Genomic DNA, 20,529 nt, shown 5'->3' on the forward strand with positions numbered 1-20,529 from the left:
TATTTTGCCCACCCTGGATTCTGGAAAGGGTCAACGCACAGGGCCCTTGCAACATGGGACAGGGGATACCTGCATGCCCTTCAGGCAGATCTCCCCCGGAGGGCGCATGCTCTCACCTGTTCTCTCCTTTCTACACACACGTTGGAAGCAAGATGCCAACACCAGGGCTCCCATTCGGGGGCAAACCACACCACCCTGACATGCTCGTGGACTCAGCACTGATGCCATCATCAGCCCCCCCTACCCCTCCAAAAATGTACCAGTAAGGCCCTTACAGCTTGTTTTTCTTTCTGCACCCAGGATGCAATCGAGGACCACACACATCACACGTGCTTGCTAGGTCTCTACTATCCTCTAGAACAACCCACTTTTTTTTTCTTTGACTTTCATGGCACTGACCTCTTGGCAGAGTCCAGGGCACCTGCCTTGCAGAATGCCCAAGTCTGGATCTGCCCTCATTAGATTTAGCTCAAGTGCTTTAACAAATTGCTGGGTCCTACCCCCTCCCCACGAACAACATCAGGAGACACCGGGATCAGGCCATCCCACTGCTGGGGACCTTGATTTGGTTTGGTCACATAGTCCAAGTCATGGCTGCCAGGTCTCTCCTTCTGCCTTCCTAATTTACAAGACACCTGGGGTAACACCTTGAGACCCTGCGACTATCTTGTTCCCTAACAACCTCTATGTAATGGTTTTACCATCCCACGATGATCCTTGCCTAAATGAATTGCATCGGTGGCTACAAAATGCCTTAATTTGTAAGAATTGTAGCAGGGCCACCACAGTCTATTCCATCATCACTACACTGGCCCAGCCAATGGCTTGGCCCGAGCGGTGGCTGCCTGGACAAACTACGCATCCAACCCCAGAACTGTGCCCACCCCTTCTTGCCCAGGGGCAGGAGAAATAAAAGGAAGCATGGGAGGGCTTCATCTCCAAAGCCTTTTTAAGTAGTCTGGGAGTGGTATGCTGGTCCGGGTACCCAGGTGAGCTGTCTGCATGTCGGTGAGGGCGGGGGTGGCGGGAAAGGAGCTTTGCTTAGCTGGAACACACTTTGTCCCTTGGGACCTTACTGGTGCAATGACCCCTGGAAATCGAATCGGTAGGTCCCAGGTGATACCTTGCTTCTTATTTGTAGGAAACTCACTTCCTAGGTGATGTTGATGTGATTCAGGGCTGCACTTCTTCATCCCAAGATCCCTCCTGACGTCCTTGCCCCTGGTGCGGGGGGTCCAAGGACCAGCAGTATGGACACCGCCTGGGAGCTTGTGAGAAACTCAGACTCTCAGGCCCTGGACCTGCCCCAACTCTGCAGTTTAACAAGGGCCTTAGGGTGGAGGTGCGCTGGCCCAGAGCACCCCCTCAACGAACCAGGAAGGACACACACATACCTGAATGGGGTTCAGACACCAGACAAGTGATTCAAAGGGTTTCTCCTTCCCTCTCAACCCTTCCCTCCCCAAAGCTGCTGAGTGGATGGTGCTGCCCACCCAGGGTCTGCTGAAATCTGGTCCAAGTGCCCTGGTCCCCCTGCCTTTCTAGGTGAGGGCAGGCCTGATGTCCTGCCTGGAAGTGGCTGACAAGGAATGGCACCCCAGAGGGCCTGTGTGAAAAAGCGAAGCAATTCCTAAGATCATCATCAAAATCAACCTTCAGGGTAGAAGGGGGGCGCCTGGGGGGCTCAGTCGGTGAAAGGTCTGCCTTTGGCTTAGGTCGTGATCTCGGGGTCCTGGGATTGAGCCCCGCATCGGGCTCCCTGCTCAGCGGGGAGCCTGCTTCTCCTCCTTCTGCTGCTTCCCTTGCTTGGGTTCACTCTCTCTCTGTGTCTCTCAAATAAATAAATAAAATCTTTTTTAAAAAAACATCCACCTCGGGGTGTAAAACATCACCCGCCCACCTCTGGGCTAACCCGACTGGCCCGAGGGCATGAGCCCAGCGAGTCTAGGAGTCATCAGGATGAGAGTCTCTGTGAGGTGCCCTTCGTCCCCACCGCTCAAAGCAAGCCAAGCAAGAGGCAGGCTGCCCCAGCTCCTCAGTCTTTCCCCCTCTGGCTCCTAACTAGTCTGAGGCCTGACATTCCTTTGCAACTCAGGGCTCTCCTTCCTGGGTGTTTTCTCCCCTTTCACGTTACAGAAACCCTCGGAATCATACTGGTCTTCCGTCACTGGACATTAAGTGTGTCCAGTCCGTGAGTGAGGCTGTCTCCATCCACCGCCACGCCTTGGCCACCCACCAAATGGCAGCAACTCCACCCTCTAGCCAAATGAGAACCCAGGGGACCAAGTGCCAGGAGCAAAGTTTGCTGATTTCCCCCAGCAGCGACCCTGGGGGGCAGGCACTCTTTATTCCCACGTGGCACTGTCTTCCCCTGTGGGGACCCCGAAGTACAAGCAAGGGAAGACCCACCCAGGGGCGCCTGGGTGGCTCAGGGGTTGAGCATCTGCTTTCAGGATCCTGGGATCAAGTCCCCCACCTGGCTCCCCGCAGGGAGCCTGCTTCCCCTCTGCCTGTGTCTCTGCCTCTCTCTGTGTGTCTCTCATGAATAAATAAATAAAATCTTGAAAGAAAGAAGAAAGAAAGAAAGAAAGAAAGAAAGAAAGAAAGAAAGAAAGAAAGAAAGAAAGAAAGAAAGACCCACCCAACCCTACTAAGTCCCCCATGCTGGGCTAAGTGCTCTGATGTGTTTTTCCTTTGATGTGCGTGTTACACGTATTTCTCTCGTTGTTAAAGCTTTACTGAGGTGTAATTGCCACATGATCAAATGAACATATTTAGAGCAAACACTTTAAGGTTTTGTAAATATGTCTGTGCAACCATCATCACCATCAGGACAGTGACCATTTCCATCGTCCTCGAGGATCCTCATGCCCCCTTTGTCATCACTGCCTCCGGCCCATCCCTGCAAATGCTGATCTGCTTTCCATCGCATGCATTAGTTTGCATTTTCTAGAATTTTCTACTGATGCCTCAGCCAGTACTTGGAACTGAGGTAAGGAAGGAAGGGCATCTTAAAATTCTGAGACAATGGAAAAACGTGGTGACCCCGTGCAGATGATAGCTATTGGAATTCAGGGCCCATTCACCACGGCACGATTATTTCCAGAGGGCCCACTTCAGGACAGGCAGGGCACTCAGCAGCAAGGCACAATGACAGAACCAACCCCTGCTCACAGGAAGCCCCCACTCGGGGGGCAGGGAGCATGTGGGGGGGCTTCCATGGAGGACAGAGGAAGATGGAGAGAGGGGACAAGTGTGGGCCCGCAGCCCCCCACCCTGCTCTCGCAGCACACTGGGCCCTGCTCTCCCCAGCTGTTGCCACTTTGTTCCTGGCCAGTCTCTCCCATTATAAAAAGGCCCCAGGGAAGGAGGGGTCTGTGGCTCCTCAGGGCACAGAATGCTGGCTGCCACAGTGGGGCTCAGCCGGCAGGAGCTGCAGGAAAGAAGACCTGGGGGGCTGTCGTGTGGCCTCTCTGGATGAAGACAGACAGGAGACAATGGTGGTCCTGACTCACTCGGCCTCAAGGCTGAAACAAGAGGACAGGCCTGGCCGGACCTTGTTGGGAACAGGTGGAGTGGGCCGGAGGCCAGTTAGTTGCCTTTGTCACATAGGTCTCCTGTGCACCAGGTCTGCGAGCAAGCACGTGACGATGTCAGAGAGGGGGACCAAGATCTAGAAGACTAGGGTGGCAGGGCAAAGACGAAGAAGCAGAGAGAAGCCCAACAGAGTGGGGCGACACTAGATCCACAACAAAGGGGTTGAGGGACCCCAGGAAAGGATGCCGGCGAGCAAGGGCACCGGGAAGGGCTCTCCGAAGGCACTGGGTGCCTTGGTGCTGACGCCCCTTCCTCCCCACCTTCCACCCTCCGTAAGCCCGTTCCTTCCTCTCCCTAACTCAATTTGCAAGACGGCCCCCCACCCTGGATCTTTCTACCTTTTGCAAGCTTGTCAGTGCGTCGCCCCACTGCCGCCCCCGCCCCCAGCCTGGCACCTGTGCCTGGCTAAAGCCGGTGGAGGACATGACTGACACGATGCCAGTGGAGCTGGAGCTCTGACAAGCCGCGCAGGGCGCCTGCGGGAGGCCGGCTCACCAGGATAAGGGGCCCAAACCAGCGGGCGCCTCAACAGCCACCCAGAAACCTGACGAAGTCTAACAACCCTGCATATCATAAAAACACTCAAACTAGGAATACGAGGGTCTTCCTTGGAGTGCCCGGGTGGCTCAGCAGTTGAGCGTCTGCCCTTGGCTCAGGGCATGATGCCGGGGTCCTGGGATCCAGTCCCGTGTCGGGCTCCCTGCACGGAGCCTGCTTCTCCCTCTGCCTGTGTCTCTGCCTCTCTCTCTGTGTCTCTCATGAATAAATAAATAAAATCTTAAAAAATAAAATAAAATAAAACATAAAAAAAGGGTCTTCCTTGACTTGATAAAGAGCATCTATGAGAAATCTACAGCCAACTTCCAACTCACCGGTGAAAGACTGGAGGCTTCCGCTCTTAGATCAGGAGCAAGGGAAGGATGTCTGCTCTCACCACTTCTATTCAACACTGTACTGGAAATTTTAGCCCGAGCAAATAGGCAAGAGCAAGAAATAAAAGGCATCCGGATTGGAAAGGCAGACGTAAAACGGTCTCTATTTGCCCATGACATAATCCCACATACAGAAGATCCTGAAGAATCCACTAAGAAGCAATCAGAGCTAATAAGCGAGGTGAGTAAGGCTGCAGCACACAGGATCAATATATAAAAATCAACTGCGCTTCTACACAGTGCCAATGAGCAAGATGAAAGGAAGCTGAACCAATTCCCAGGGCGACTGGGTGGCTCAGTCAGGTAAGCATCCGACTCTTGGTTTCAGCTCAGGTCACGATCTCAGGGTCCTGGGATCGAGCCCCACTTTGGGCTCCATACTCAGCAAGGACTCTGTTTCTCTCCCTTTCCCTTTGTGCCCTCCCCAAATAAAGAAACAAATCTTATTTTTTTTTTAATTTTTTTTTTAATTTTTATTTATTTATGATAGTCACAGAGAGAGAGAGAGAGGCAGAGACACAGGCAGAGGGAGAAGCAGGCTCCATGCACCGGGAGGCCGACGTGGGATTCGATCCCGGGTCTCCAGGATCGCGCCCTGGGCCAAAGGCAGGCGCTAAACCGCTGCGCCACCCAGGGATCCCAAAGAAACAAATCTTAAAAAGAAAAATCCTGGCTCAGAAGAGCATGCGGCTCTTGATACCAGGATCATGTGTTTGAGCCCATGGTGGGTGAAGAGATTGCTTAAATAAATGAACTTCAAAAAAAAAATCTTTAAAAATAATTTAAGGGGGCAGCCTGGGTGGCTCAGCAGTTTAGCACCACTTTCGGCCCAAGGTATAGTCCTGGAGTCCCAGGATCAAGTCCCACGTCAGGCTCCCTGCGTGGGGCCTGCTTCTCCCTCTGCCTGTGTCTCTGCCTCTGTGTGTGTGTGTCTCTCATGAATAAATAAATAAAAAATCCTTTAAAAATTTTTTTAAAAAGAGGGGTGTCTGGGTGGCTCAGTGGTTGAGCATCTACCTTCGGCTCAAGGTGTGATCCCAGGGTCCTGGGATCGAGTTCTGCATCGGGCTCCGTGCGAGGAGCCCGCTTCTCCCTCTGCCTGTGTCTCTGCCTCTCTCTCTCTCTCTGTGTCTCTCATGAATAAATGAATAAATAAATAAATAAATAAATAAATAAATAAATAAATAAATAAGATCTTAAAAAAAAAAGAAAACAATTCCACTCACAATAGCATCATAAAAAATAAAATACTCAGGAATAAATGTAACAGGGACGCCTGGGTGGCTCAGTGGTTGAGCGCCTGCCTTTGGCTCAGGGCAATGATACTCGAGTCCCAAGTCGAGCTCCCTGCATGGAGCCTCTTTCTCCCTCTGCCTGTGTCTCTGCTTCTCTCTGTGTGTCTCTGATGAATAAATAAAATATTTTTTTAAAAAAGGAATAAGTGTGAGCAGCCCAGGTGGCTCAGCGGTTTAGCGCCGCCTTCAGCCCAGGGCATGATCCTGGGGTCCCGGGATGGAGTCCCACGTCGGGCTCCCCGCATGGAGCCTGCTTCTCCCTCTGCCTGTGTCTCTCTCTTTCTCTCTACTCTCTGTGTCTCTCATGAATACATAAATAAAATCTTTAAAAAAAGAAAAATCTTTATAAAAATAAATTAAAAAATAAAAATAAAAAAGGAATAAATGTAACAAAAGTACAAAACCTCGTTTAAAGAAATTGAAGACCCATTTGGAAAGACATTCCATGTTCATGGGTAATACTCTACCTAAATCGATCTACAGATTGAATTCAATTCCTACAAAATTGCAGCTGGCTTTTTTTGAGAAACTGGCAAGCTGACCCGAAAATTCATATAGAAACTTAAGGGACCCAGAATAACCAGAACAATCTTGAAGAATACAAAATTGGAAGACTCACACTTGATTTTAAAATTTACTTACTGGGGCACGTGGGTGGCTCAGTTGGTTAAAGCATCTGACTCTTGGTTTGTGCTCAGGTGGTGAGCTCAGGGTCATGAGGTGGAGCCCTGCATCAGGCTCCTCACCCAGCATGGAGGCTGCTTGAGATTCTCTCCTTCTCCCTCTGCCCCTCCTCCTGCTCATGCTCTCATTCTCTCTCTCTGTCTCTCAAATAGATAAATAAATCTTTTTAAAGATCCTAAAAATAAAATTTACTTACAAATCCACAGTAAAAGCAGAGGGGTACTGGCATAAAGATAGGCATTTCTCCAGAAAAGATAAACAAATGGCCAATGGTGCATGAAAAAATACTCAGCATCACTTAGGCATCAGGAACTGCAAATCAAAACCACAATGAAAAAAAAAACCACAATGATACCACCTCACGCACAGTAGGATGGCTCTAATCAAAAATGTGCATTGGGGGGATATGGGGAAAGTGGAACCCTGTGACATTCCCGGTAGGAGTGTGAAGTAGCTTAGCCCCTGTGGGAAAGGTTTCGGCAGGTTCTCAAAAAATGAAACAGAATTTACCCTACGATCCAGCAATTCCATTTCAGGCTATATACCCAAAAGAATTAAAAGCAGGGACTCGGGGTGCCTGGCTGGCTCAGTCGGTGAAGTGTACTGCTCTTGATCTCAGGGTTGTGGGGCTGAGCCCCACGTTGGGTATAGAGATTACTTTTAAAAAATCTTTTAAAAAATAAATAAAAGCAGGGACTCAAACAGATATTTGTACACTCATGTTCACAGCAGCATTATTCACAATAGTCAAAAGGTGGAAGCAAACCCCGTGTCCACCAACAGGTGAATGGATACTGTGTGCTATAGTCACACAATGGAGTATTATCCAGCAATAAAAAGAAATTTTAGGGGGAGCCTGGCTGGCTCAGTTGGAAAAGCATCTGACTCTTGATCTCAGGTTGTGGGTTTGAGCCCCTCGTTGGGTGTAGAGATTACTTTACAAAAACATTTTAAAAAACATGATAAAAGAAAGAAGCCACACATAAAAATCATATATTGTATGGTTCATACAGTTCATTAAGATGAAAGGTCTGGAACAGGTAAATCCATAGAAAGTAGATGAGTGGTTGCCAGGGGCTGGGAGGTGTTGGGAGAAATGGGTATGGGAGTGCTAAAGGCGGGGTTTCTTTTTAAGGTAATGAGAATGTTCTGGAATGAGACAGTGGTGATGGCTGCAAAAGTCTCTGAATCTATTAAAAACCACTGACTGCACACTTTACCGGGGTGTGCGAATTTTAGCTCAATAAAGCTGTAGGTTGTTTTGTGCCTGGGAGCCCTGAGGAGAAAAGGGCGTGGAACCCAAGGCTGGGACAGACACCTGGCGTTAACGTGGGGGGTGGAGAACCCAAGAAGAGGCCCCAGGGAGTCCAGGTCCTGGCACAAGGAAGTCCCCTGGCAAAGTGATGCGGGTGTGCATGTGCATTTCTCTGGGCTGCACTGGACCCCACTGGGGTCCCCTTCTCTCACAGGGTGCAAGGCCGCAGGCACGTACAGACCGGACAGGAGAAGCACCACTGACGCTAGGGGAGGACCAGTGTTGAGGGGAGGACGGGAGCCAGGCAAGGGGTCCGACTGGTCTTTTGGGACAAAAGCTTCTTTCTGCTCTGAGAAGAGGGTCGGATTGGGCCAGGAAACCCCTCCCTGCTCTGCCTGGGACTCCAGCCCCCGGAAACGGGGTCTTCTCAGACTACTAATGGTTTTCCCTGCTTTCTGGCTCCTTTTTATTCACTCTTTCTTTTGTCTCCCCTTTATTTTATTTTATTTTATTTTATTTTATTTTATTTTATTTTGGGAGGGAGGGAGGTGCAGAGGGAGAGGGAGAGGGAGAGAATCTTAAGCAGGCTCCATGCCCAGGCACCAAGCCGGGCTCAATGTCACCACCCTGAGATCAGGACCTGAGCTGAAATCAAGAGCCTGGGCCACCCAGGCGCCCCTCCCCTTCATTTTCACGGATAGTCCCTCTTTTAAAACTGCATCCCAGGCTCTGATTCTGCCCAAACTTCAGCAGGAGCTTTAAAAGGGAGCGGTGTCCCCAGACACTGGCCTGTGATGGCTGCAGCTCAGAGCAGGAAATTGCAGAGGGCAGTTGGCATGTGTCCCCAAGAGCCTGGGGCTCTCTCTCAAGAACTTTCGTGTGGGGGTTCATCTCAAGCCCTCCTCCAACAAGGAGCCTCCCTGAGGGCAGTCCCAGCCCAACTGTGGCAGCCTCCCCAACTCACTGCCAGGGGGAGCCCCAAGGGTCGCCTCAGTGTGGCCCCTCAACCAAGGCTCCTTTCAAGCCTGTAGGGGAGCGCGGGGCGCTCTCCACGCATCCCCATGAGGTCGGCCTTACACGAAATATTACCTCAATCCCTGTCTGAGGAAGTCAAGAGGGCACAGCTTTGGAATCGCTGGCCGTTGGGTGGAAGATTCCAAGAAAGAAAGCGGTGAGGGTGGGATCCCACGGCGGCACCAACCAACCAGTGCAGCCCGGGTGCCCACCACTGGGATTCCCGCGGGCTGCCTTTCGGTCCCGGCCCGGGTCATCACCGAGCCCGGGGCCACGAGCGGGCAATGACAATGGCCAGGCAAGATTTCCAGGGAACAGGCCGAGAGGAACAGCCCGGGGGCGCACCGCGAGAATGGAAGAAAGGCGGGGGGCAGCGAGGGGCAGCGAGCGCCCCGGGGACAGGGCTTCAGGGGAGCTGGGTGGCGCGGCCAGGGCAGAGCAAGGTTCCCCGTCCTGCCCCCGCCCGCTCCCGGCGGCCTCAACGGGGCTCCCGCGGCCTCCCCCATCCCCCCCCCCAGACACCGATCCCGCCCCCCGCGCCCCCGCGCCCCCGCGGATGCTTACAGGAGTTCCCCCCATTCTTCTAAGGAGACCTCATTGCCCTGGCCCACGCCGCGCCCAGCGGCGCCCAGAAACCCGGAGTTGAAGTGCATACCTGTCTGCGCCCGGTCCGCCCCTGGGTCCCGACTGCCTCCGACCTTGAACTCCCGCCACTTGGCCCCGGGGGCGTCTCAGGCCACACCATCCGGGACATTTCCCTGGACACCTCTCTGAGCGCACACAGAAAGTACACACACGCGGGGCCGGAGGAGCCTCCGCGCACACACAGACGGGGCACAGGCACGCACTCACGAAGTCACGCCACGCACAGGCAAGGAAGCCCCGCTCCGGGCCACCGGGCTGGGCTTGGGTTCCGCGCGCGCGGCCGGGCGGATCCCCTCCCGCCCGCCCGCCCGAGCGCCCCCCGGCCCACGCCCCGCGCGGCTCCGGACCCGAGGCCCCGCAGGGCGGAGAGCGAGCGGGGCACCGCTGCCCGCAGGCAGCCTCCCCGTCGCGGAGCCCGCGGCACCCGGCCTGGGCGCGCACCGTTTGGGCAGGGCCGGAGCGGAGCGGCTGCCAGGACGAGCGCCCCGGCCCCAGCGCCCCCGCGCGCTCCTGCGCCCCTCGCCCGCGGGGCCCTGGATTTGGCCGCCGCCCGCGCCGCGGGTGCCCAGCTCCCTCCCCCGCCCTGGGTCCAGCGGGGCGAGCGTGTGCAGGGAACGGAGCCCGTTGCTATGCAACCTCCATCCCGCGCCGGCGCCGGCAGCACCGCGCCTCCCTGCTCCCCGGCCGGGGTGCAAGCGCGCCGGCCCCGGGCCGAGCCCAACTTCCCGAACCAGGCCGATCCGGACCCGGGGTTCAGGCCCCCAGTCTACTCCGGGCGCCCGGGGGGTGCGCGCGGCACCCCATCCCCACGCAGCTCCCCCCGTTTGTGCGCGGTTCCCACGGAGCGCCAACACCCAGCACCCCCCGAATTGAGGGCGGGAACGGCTCCCTACCTCTTCGTCTCCGCGCCCTCCAGCCCTCCCGGGTCGGCGACCGGCTGCCTCCCCAGGTGGCGCCCACGCCCCCCGCCGCGGCGGCCCCTACCTGAAGCATCACTTTGTACTGCTCCTCCGGTTTCTGGACCACGCACATATTACATCCCATGGTGCTGGCCAGCGAGGGGCGGAGGGCGGCCGCGGGAAGACGCCTTTCAGTGGCCGGAGCGCGGGACCGCGGGTCCCGGGCCGCGGCCGGGGGCCATACCCTAGCGCAGGGGGCGGGCCGCCGAGCGGGGGAGGGGAGGACGCCCCCCAGGGAGGGGCCGCTCCACGCCCCTCCGGTTACCTCGGCCGGCGGAGGCCAGGCGCGGGCATGCTCCCTCGCACCCGGCCAGGAGAAAAAGGGCAGCGGGGGATGGGCGGGCGCGCCGGGCGTTGCTGGGCGACGGCCCCCCAGGAGGCGCGGGGGCGCGCCGGGCCGCCGGGGGCCGTCAGGGGCCGTGGGCCGCGCGCCTCCCCGCCCGCGGGGCCCGCCGCTGCCGCTGCCGCTGCCGCTGCCGCTGCCGCCTCCGGCTCCCACCCATGGCCACCGGCCCCGGGAGCCCGGCCCTCGCGCTCGGCGCCGCGGCCCGGCCCGCCGAATGGGGGGCGGCGGCGCGGCGGCGGCCCCCGCCCGCGGCCAGGCCCGCGCCCACGCTCCCGCCTCGCCCGGCCGCGCTCACGGCGCTCCCGACGCCCGCTCTCCGGCCCGCAGTCGGCCCCGCAGTCGGCCCCGCAGTCTCCGGCTCCCGCCCGGGACGACGGGCACGCGCGCGGCGGCGGCGGGGGGGAGGGGCGCGGGGACGGGGCGCACGCGCGCGGGGGAGGGGAGCGGGGCGGGGTGGCAGCGCGAGCGGCGGGGGCCGCGGGAGCCGGCGCGGAAAGCCGGGGGCGGGGCCTCGGCCGGGGTGCTAGGGGCTCCGGCGCCCCGCTCTCCGCTCCCGACGGCGTCGGCTCTCCGGGCTCCCCGCCCCGGCCGCGCGGCCGCCGCGGGGCGGGCCCGGGAGGCGGGGGGCCTGGCCCCGGCAAGGCGCCTCCGGGGTCCCCCGAGAGCTCGGGCGGATCGTAGCCCGCTTCCCGGGGCCCCCACGCCGCAGCCCGCGTGCCTCTACCCTCCCTCCGACCTCCCTTCAGTGACTGCTTCCCTCCCTCCGCTCGGCCCTCCCTCGCTGTCCTTTACACGGACACCTTTGTTAAAATAAGATAAAAAGAAGGGGGGGAAGAGAGGGCGCAGAGCCCGCCACATGGCTTGGGGTGCCCTGGGAGCCCCGCGCGCGGGGGGCCGCCCCCCACCCCCGGTCCGCCGCCTACCTGTGTCCGCCGCAGCCCCGCGCTGGGGCTGTCCCCCCATCTCTTGCTCTTCTATGCCACTGCCTGCCCTCTCCTCGGACCAGCCCGAGAGAAGGCCCTGGCCTGGGAAGCAGCGTGGGACTGGGGGCTCGTTCCCAGGGGTGCCCGGGCAGAGCCGCTGCGCCCGAGCCCCCGGCTGCGGAAGGTCGCTTGATTAAATTGCCGCGCGCTTCATTTCCAGGCTTTGGCGAGTGATGGGATCATTAACCGCACGGAGCCGTTTAATTAGACGGCAGCGGTTGGGGAAGGCCCCTCCAAAGCCCTCTTCCTCGCCGACTCCTGGGTTAGAGGCTAGGAATCGGGACGCCGGGCCTGCTGCGGGCTCTGGAGAAGGGCAAGGAGTGTCGGGGAGAGCAGCCCCCGGGGCAAGGGCTGGTGCACCGGTGCTTACATTGACGGTGGTCCCAGGGGAGGAGAGCCGAGAGCCGGTACAGGGTACACTCAGGTTGGAGGGGCTCAGAGCCGCCGGGACTTGACCCTGCGAGGAGGCGGACAGAGTGCATCTGAGAATTCTCGGCCCCAAACCCAAAGACCGTACTGCTGCGCTAGGACGGACCACAACCCTGGTGGCTTACAACAACAGAAATGTGTTTTTTTCCAGTTCTGGAGGTTCCAAGTCCAAAATCAAGGTGTGGGCAGGGCCATGCTCCCGCTGAAGGCTCAGCGGAGGGTCCTTCCCTGCCCCTTCCTCCCTTCTTGGTGGCTCCCAGCAACCTTTGCTGTTCCCTGGCTTGTAGCGGCATCACACCAATCTTTGCATCTGTCCTCACCTGGCCTTCTTCCCCTCGTGTCTCCTCTGTGCCCGTCTCCAACTTTCCCTTTTCTTATAAGGACACCGGTGGTTGCATTTAGGGCTCACCCTACTCCAGCATGACCTCCTCCTAACTTGATCACATGCTCAAGGGCTCTAATTCAAAATATGATCACGTTCACAGCTACCAGGGATTGGGACTTGAACTTTGTGGAGGGCATAATTGTACCCACCACACGGGGCGGAGGGGAGATTTAAGGACTACATAGACTGCTTCTTGATGAGTGGAGGGACGAAGCCACGTTGCATAGGAATGTAAATGTCTGCGAACACCTGAATGGGAGGACTTTGTGGCCATTTTACCATTGACCGCACCTGCATCACCTGTTCTAGATTCCCCCATCCCTGGAAAGCCTCACTGCCAGGCTAGGTTTTTTCCTGGAGGGCTGAACTGGATCTTCATCCTACGTAGGTCTGAACCTTTCATTGCTTTCCTCCTTGGCGGGCCACAGCTGTGCAATTGTCTATTTACAAAACACCCAGAGACACCCTATCGAATGTCCTCAGTGGCAGGCATACTTCTTGTCCCTAGAGAGCAGCAGGGCTAGCTCCTGACGCACACGGGACCAACTGCCCCACCAATATGACAATCTTTCCTTGACTGGACGGTCCATGGGCATGAGGAACCTACGTTGACCAGATAATAGCTTTTTTTGTTGTTGTTAGGACTTTATTTATTGGGACACCTGGGTGGCTCAATGGTGGAGCATCTGCCTTCAGCCCAGGGCATAATCCTAGAGTCCTGGGATCGAGTCCCACCTCAGGTTTCCTGCATGGAGGCTGCTTCTCGCTCTGCCTGCTCTCTCTCTCTCTCTGTGTGTCTCATGAATTTTATTTATTTATTCATGAAAGACATGGAGAGGCAGAGACACAGGCAGAGGGAGAGGGAAAAGCAGGCTTACCACGAGGAGCCTGATGCTGGGCTCGATCCCAGGGCCCTGGGATCACAACTCAAGCCAAAGGCAGACGCTCCACCACTGAGCCACCCAGGCAGCCCCCCCCCCCCAGATTATAGCTTTTGTTTCAAGTTCAGCAGAGCCCTTACCATGACCCCTGATGGAAGCAGTACCCCTATCCCACGAAGCAGGACCTCAAGCCCAGGAAGGCCTAAGGTTTCAGAAATGGGAAACCCTAATTCAAGTGGGTCACTGCAAATGATGGGGAGAGCAGCCAATCCTGCTGCCACTCCTAGGTTCACAGCACCATGTATGATTAATTCACTGCCTTTGTCACCTTGTGGAGTAAGGTCCCCCAATGCCATAAGGTGCTTTCCCTGAGCCAGAATCTTTGCCAAGCCTTCAATAGGCCCTGGGTGCTTCTGGGTGATGCAGTATAGGGCAGGGCCAGTGGCTCCCATGCACAAGTGCTTATTGTCACACCACCGTTCTTGGAAAGAGTCCCCTGCTCTTAAGTATTGTGTGGCATACCATGTCATTAGATCAGGTGTTGTGTAAGCCCTCGGATGGATTGCTAGCAAAGATGTTGTGCACAGGGAAGGCAAATCCAAATCCAACGCGTGAATTATTACTGCCCCCTCTGGGGGGAGAGGAATCCTGAGGTAACCTTCCTGCTACCAAATGGTTGGCTGGTCCTCTTGAGGAATGGCGCCATACCAAGAACTCAGCATTGGTCTCTGCTGCTGCTGGGTTGGGCATTGCTAGTGGCAGCGTGGGGATCAGCCTTGCTGAGAGAGAACCCTTCCCTTTGGGTCCGTGCAGAACCTCCAGCCCTTCTCACTAAGGTCACTGCCTTCATGGATCCACTGCACCTTGGAGAGAAGCTGGTTGACCTCCACCATGGGGTTCCCTCTATTTGCCTGGTGGCGGAGTTTGAGTTCCTGCTGTGCGGAGGGCCATTGGTGGAGACACAGAAACCCACATAGCCTTCTTTTTTTTAAAGATTTTATTTATTTATTCATGAGAGACACACAAAGAGAGGCAGAGGCACAGGCAGAGGGAGAAGCGGGCTCCCTGCTGGGAGCCCCATGCAGGACTCGATCCCAGACCCTGGGATCAGGCCCTGAGCTGAAGGCAGATGCTCAACCACTGAGCCACCCGGGCGTCCCTCCACATACCCTTCTTATGCACTCCCCGAGGTACATTAGATATATCCACACACCTCTCCTCCAAGCCTTCTGATAGCTGATTGTAACATTGTGGTTTATAAAGAAAAAATATATATTATTTAGTCTTTGTCCGTTTTGTCCCAAAGATCCTAAAACTCTTGGAATTTCCTGTGATGAGAGCAATAAAGGTGTCTTTTGTTATGTGAATGAGGGGACTTTGGGACCACACCTAAGGATGGGGGATGGTTGCCTGGAGAAGCAACTGAATAATTAGAAGGTTGGGACTTTCGGGCCTCCTTCCCTGACCTCCAAGGAGGGAAGAGGGGCTGGAGGTTGAATCTATGGCCAATGATCTGATCAATCATGCTTTTGTAACGAAGCCTCCTTTAAAATTCAAAAGGAGCAGGGTTTAGAGACCCGGATTGCAGGTACAGGAGAGTGGCCTGCTTGAAAAGAACATGGAAGCCCTGTGCCTTTTCCCCATACCTTGTCTTGCAGATCTCCTTTTTAAAAAAAAAAATTTTATTCGGGATCCCTGCATGGAGCCTGCTTCTCCCTCTGCCTTTCTCTCTCTGTGTGTCATTCATGAAAAAATAAATCAATAAAATATTTTTAAATATTTTATTTATTTATTCATGAGAGACACAGAGAGGCAGAGACAGGCAGAGGGAGAAGCAGGCTCCCCACAGGGAGCCTGATGCGGGACTCGATTCCTGAACCCTGGCATCATGACCTGAGCCAAAGGCAGCCGCTCAACCACTGAGCCACCAGGTGCCCCTTACCTATCTCTTCAATCGAGCTGTTACTGAGTTATAATAAACTGGTGATCGAGTAAGTGTCTCTGCGTCCTGTGAGCTGCTCCAGCAAATTAATCCAACCCGCAGAGGGGGTCTTAGGAACCTCTGATTTATGGCCAGTCGGTAAAAAGTACAGGTAGCAACCTGGACTTGGGGAATGCCTGGGTGGTTCAGTAAATTCAGCGTCTGCCTTCGGCTTGGGTCATGGTCTCGGGGTCCTGGGATGGAACCTTGCGTCAGGCTCTCTGTTCAGCAGGAAGCCCCCTTCTCTGTGTCAAATAAATGAATAGAATCTTAAAAAAAAAAAAAACCTGGATTTGAGACTGAAGTGTCTGAAGTGGGGTGAGGTCTTAAAAGTATGAAGTGGGGTGTCTGAAGTGGGGTGAGGTCTTGAAAGAATGACTGCTTAACCTGTGGGATCTGATGCTATCTCCAGGCAGAATTGAGCTAAATTATAGGGCACCACATGGTGGCCAGGAATTGCTTGGTGCCCTGGAAAAATTCCCACCACACATTGGGATTGGGTACAGGAGGCTTTTTACTGACCTTCGGATCTTTTTTATAAAAATTTTATTTATTTATTTGCTTGAGAGAGAGAGAGAGCACAAGCAGGGGGAGCAGCAGAGGGAGAAGCAGACTCCCCACTGAGCAGGGAGCCCGATGTGGGGCTCAGTCCCAGGACCTGGGATCCTGACCTGAGTGGAAGGCAGACACTTACCCAACTGAGCCACCCAGGTGTCCCATGACCTTCCATTCTTAATCCTCCCGGGCCCCTGACCAATCTTCCAAGTCATTTTCCATGGACACCTTTATCTCAGGCCATTTCTCTCTCCCTACCAAGTGGAAAACCAAGTGTACTGCTCACTGAGAGGGTTTCTCCTCATCACTGTCCCCAGGGCCACCCTGAGCGCACTGTAGCGAGGCAGCAGTCCGTGTTGACTAGTACCGACATAAGATGACCCATGGATGAACCAGGTTGAAGTGTTTCCCCATCACCTGTCAGACAGTGACTCCCCCTCCCACCGCTGAGGAGTCCACAGGTGTGAGCTACCGGAGAGGGAGTACCAGTGCAAGGGGGACAGGTGACCTGGGGTCTGGACTTCCTGTCCATGTACCTGACTTGAGCCTCTGGTTCCAGGTGGGCCTGGTCCTGAAGGTGCCATCTTCACTGTCTTGTTTCTTTTTTTTTTTTTTTTTTTTTTTAAGGGTTTTGTTTTTGTTTTTTTTTTTAAAATTTTTATTTATTTATGATAGTCACAGAGAGAGAGAGAGCAGAGACACAGGCAGAGGGAGAAGCAGGCTCCCCACAGGGAGCCTGATGCGGGACTCGATTCCTGAACCCTGGCATCATGACCTGAGCCAAAGGCAGCCCGCTAACCACTGAGCCACCAGGTGCCCCTTACTATCTCTTCAATCGAGCTGTTACTGAGTTATAATAAACTGGTGATCGAGTAAGTGTCTCTGCGTCCTGTGAGCTGCTCCAGCAAATTAATCCAACCCGCAGAGGGGGTCTTAGGAACCTCTGATTTATGGCCAGTCGGTAAAAAGTACAGGTAGCAACCTGGACTTGGGGAATGCCTGGGTGGTTCAGTAAATTCAGCGTCTGCCTTCGGCTTGGGTCATGGTCTCGGGGTCCTGGGATGGAACCTTGCGTCAGGCTCTCTGTTCAGCAGGAAGCCCCCTTCTCTGTGTCAAATAAATGAATAGAATCTTAAAAAAAAAAAAAAACCTGGATTTGAGACTGAAGTGTCTGAAGTGGGGTGAGGTCTTAAAAGTATGAAGTGGGGTGTCTGAAGTGGGGTGAGGTCTTGAAGAATGACTGCTTAACCTGTGGGATCTGATGCTATCTCCAGGCAGAATTGAGGCTAAATTATAGGCACCACATGGTGGCCAGGAATTGCTTGGTGCCCTGGAAAAATTCCCACACAATTGGGATTGGGTACAGGAGGCTTTTTACTGACCCTTCGGGATCTTTTTTATAAAAATTTTATTTATTTATTTGCTTGAGAGAGAGAGAGAGCACAAGCAGGGGGAGCAGCAGAGGGAAGAAGGCAGACTTCCCCACTGAGCAGGGAGCCCGATGTGGGCTCAGTCCCAGGACCTGGGATCCTGACCTGAGTGGAAGGCAGACACTTACCCAACTGAGCCACCCAGGTGTCCCATGACCTTCCATTCTTAATCCTCCCCGGCCCCTGACCAATCTTCCAAGTCATTTTCCATGGACACCTTTATCTCAGGCCATTTCTCTCTCCCTACCAAGTGGAAAACCAAGTGTACTGCTCACTGAGAGGGTTTCTCCTCATCACTGTCCCCAGGGCCACCCTGGAAGCGCACTGTAGCGAGGCAGCAGTCCGTGTTGACTAGTACCGACATAAAGATGACCCATGGATGAACCAGGTTGAAGTGTTTCCCCATCACCTGTCAGACAGTGACTCCCCTCCCACCGCTGAGGAGTCCACAGGTGTGAGCTACCGGAGAGGGAGTACCAGTGCAAGGGGACAGGTGACCTGGGGTCTGGACTTCTGTCCATGTACCTGACTTGAGCCTCTGGTTCAGGTGGCTGGTGCCTGAAGGTGCCATCTTCACTGTCTTGTTTCTTTTTTTTTTTTTTTTTTTTTTTTTAAGGGTTTTGTTTTTGTTTTTTTTTTAAAATTTTTATTTATTTATGATAGTCACAGAGAGAGAGAGAGCAGAGACACAGGCAGAGGGAGAAGCAGGCTCCCCACAGGGAGCCTGATGCGGGACTCGATTCCTGAACCCTGGCATCATGACCTGAGCCAAAGGCAGCCGCTCAACCACTGAGCCACCAGGTGCCCCTTACCTATCTCTTCAATCGAGCTGTTACTGAGTTATAATAAACTGGTGATCGAGTAAGTGTCTCTGCGTCCTGTGAGCTGCTCCAGCAAATTAATCCAACCCGCAGAGGGGGTCTTAGGAACCTCTGATTTATGGCCAGTCGGTAAAAAGTACAGGTAGCAACCTGGACTTGGGGAATGCCTGGGTGGTTCAGTAAATTCAGCGTCTGCCTTCGGCTTGGGTCATGGTCTCGGGGTCCTGGGATGGAACCTTGCGTCAGGCTCTCTGTTCAGCAGGAAGCCCCCTTCTCTGTGTCAAATAAATGAATAGAATCTTAAAAAAAAAAAAACCTGGATTTGAGACTGAAGTGTCTGAAGTGGGGTGAGGTCTTAAAAGTATGAAGTGGGGTGTCTGAAGTGGGGTGAGGTCTTGAAAGAATGACTGCTTAACCTGTGGGATCTGATGCTATCTCCAGGCAGAATTGAGCTAAATTATAGGGCACCACATGGTGGCCAGGAATTGCTTGGTGCCCTGGAAAAATTCCCACCACACATTGGGATTGGGTACAGGAGGCTTTTTACTGACCTTCGGATCTTTTTTATAAAAATTTTATTTATTTATTTGCTTGAGAGAGAGAGAGAGCACAAGCAGGGGGAGCAGCAGAGGGAGAAGCAGACTCCCCACTGAGCAGGGAGCCCGATGTGGGGCTCAGTCCCAGGACCTGGGATCCTGACCTGAGTGGAAGGCAGACACTTACCCAACTGAGCCACCCAGGTGTCCCATGACCTTCCATTCTTAATCCTCCCGGGCCCCTGACCAATCTTCCAAGTCATTTTCCATGGACACCTTTATCTCAGGCCATTTCTCTCTCCCTACCAAGTGGAAAACCAAGTGTACTGCTCACTGAGAGGGTTTCTCCTCATCACTGTCCCCAGGGCCACCCTGAGCGCACTGTAGCGAGGCAGCAGTCCGTGTTGACTAGTACCGACATAAGATGACCCATGGATGAACCAGGTTGAAGTGTTTCCCCATCACCTGTCAGACAGTGACTCCCCCTCCCACCGCTGAGGAGTCCACAGGTGTGAGCTACCGGAGAGGGAGTACCAGTGCAAGGGGGACAGGTGACCTGGGGTCTGGACTTCCTGTCCATGTACCTGACTTGAGCCTCTGGTTCCAGGTGGGCCTGGTCCTGAAGGTGCCATCTTCACTGTCTTGTTTCTTTTTTTTTTTTTTTTTTTTTTTTTAAGGGTTTTGTTTTTGTTTTTTTTTAAAATTTTTATTTATTTATGATAGTCACAGAGAGAGAGAGAGGCAGAGACACAGGCAGAGGGAGAAGCAGGCTCCATGCACCGGGAGCCCGATGTGGGACTCGATCCCGGGTCTCCAGGATCGCGCCCTGGGCCAAAGGCAGGCGCCAAACCGCTGCGCCACCCAGGGATCCCCCACTGTCTTGTTTCTGTGCCTGCCTGGCCACATGGCTTGGTGAGTCTGCCAATACCTAGCTCATGGGCAGCTCCTGTCAAACGGACACTTGATGCCCCACGGTCGGCTTCTTAGCCTGCACCAAAGCCCAGTAGCGTGACAGCAGCTGCTTTTTGAATAGTAAGTAGCTCTGCCACAGAAATCAGGGCCCAGCTCCAGACCTCTACGGGTCTGTGCTTGGATCCTTCCATGGAGGCTTCCCACGGACGCCCCACAACATCATGGTCTACCACGGACAGGTCCTCTCGTGCCACAGGTCTTGCGGGGGTCATGGCTGAGCACCCCGCACCCCGGCCCAGACCTTCTGCAGGACCCTTTCTTGCTCTGTGCCCCACTCAAAACAGGTCTTCGCACCCCAAGACCTGCTTGATCAAACATTCCATCAATTCAGGGATCTACTCAGCATCATGCCAAGTACATCCCCTTTCTTTCTTGAGTTAGTGTCGGTTGCTTTTTGCAATCAGAAAATCCTTATAGCCTTTTTCCTCCTTGCATCCGAGAACAAGATGGGTCACCGGCAGCTCTTCTGGAGCCATCTGAGGAAATTTGGCCAGGGTCTTGCCGTGTCTGCTCAACCTGGCACGATCTGATCCAGAAATAAGGCCTCAATATGTGCCGCCAGTGTTTCCATCAATACTCGAAGGATACAGGCTTCATTAAGTCGGATTAAGCGAGCTTCGTTGAATGGGTCATCCAAGATACCTACTTAATGCTAAGTAACTCATTATACATAAAATAAAAAATACTTATTTTTTTCCCAAGATTTTATTTATTCCTGAGAGACACAGAGAGAGAGGCAGAGACACAGGCAGAGGGAGAAGCAGGATCCCTGCGGGAAGCCGGATGTGAGACTCAATCCCAGGACTCTAGGATCACACCCTGGACCAAA

The 20,529-nt window shown here is 54.6% G+C and overlaps 1 protein-coding gene and 1 pseudogene across 3 annotated transcripts in view; one reads left to right on the top strand and one right to left on the bottom strand.

The window, feature by feature from the left end:
• PDZD4 (PDZ domain containing 4) overlaps positions 1–10,757 on the bottom strand; it is a 30,360-nt gene extending 19,603 nt beyond the window's left edge. The window contains exon 1 of one of the 3 annotated variants that reach the window (XM_041740325.1): positions 10,407–10,757. In XM_041740325.1, coding sequence (XP_041596259.1) covers positions 10,407–10,466 — 60 coding nt within the window. In that variant the 5' untranslated portion in view covers positions 10,467–10,757. The remainder of the gene's footprint in view (positions 1–10,406) is intronic. The other 2 variants (XM_041740326.1, XM_041740327.1) reach the window with 2 other exon arrangements.
• A 9,380-nt stretch (positions 10,758–20,137) lies between these two features.
• Positions 20,138–20,310, top strand: LOC121482326 (annotated as a pseudogene).
• Positions 20,311–20,529: the final 219 nt, after the last annotated feature.

Source organism: Vulpes lagopus, chromosome X (genome assembly GCF_018345385.1).
Source record: "Vulpes lagopus strain Blue_001 chromosome X, ASM1834538v1, whole genome shotgun sequence".
NCBI classification, from domain to species: Eukaryota; Metazoa; Chordata; class Mammalia; order Carnivora; family Canidae; genus Vulpes; species Vulpes lagopus.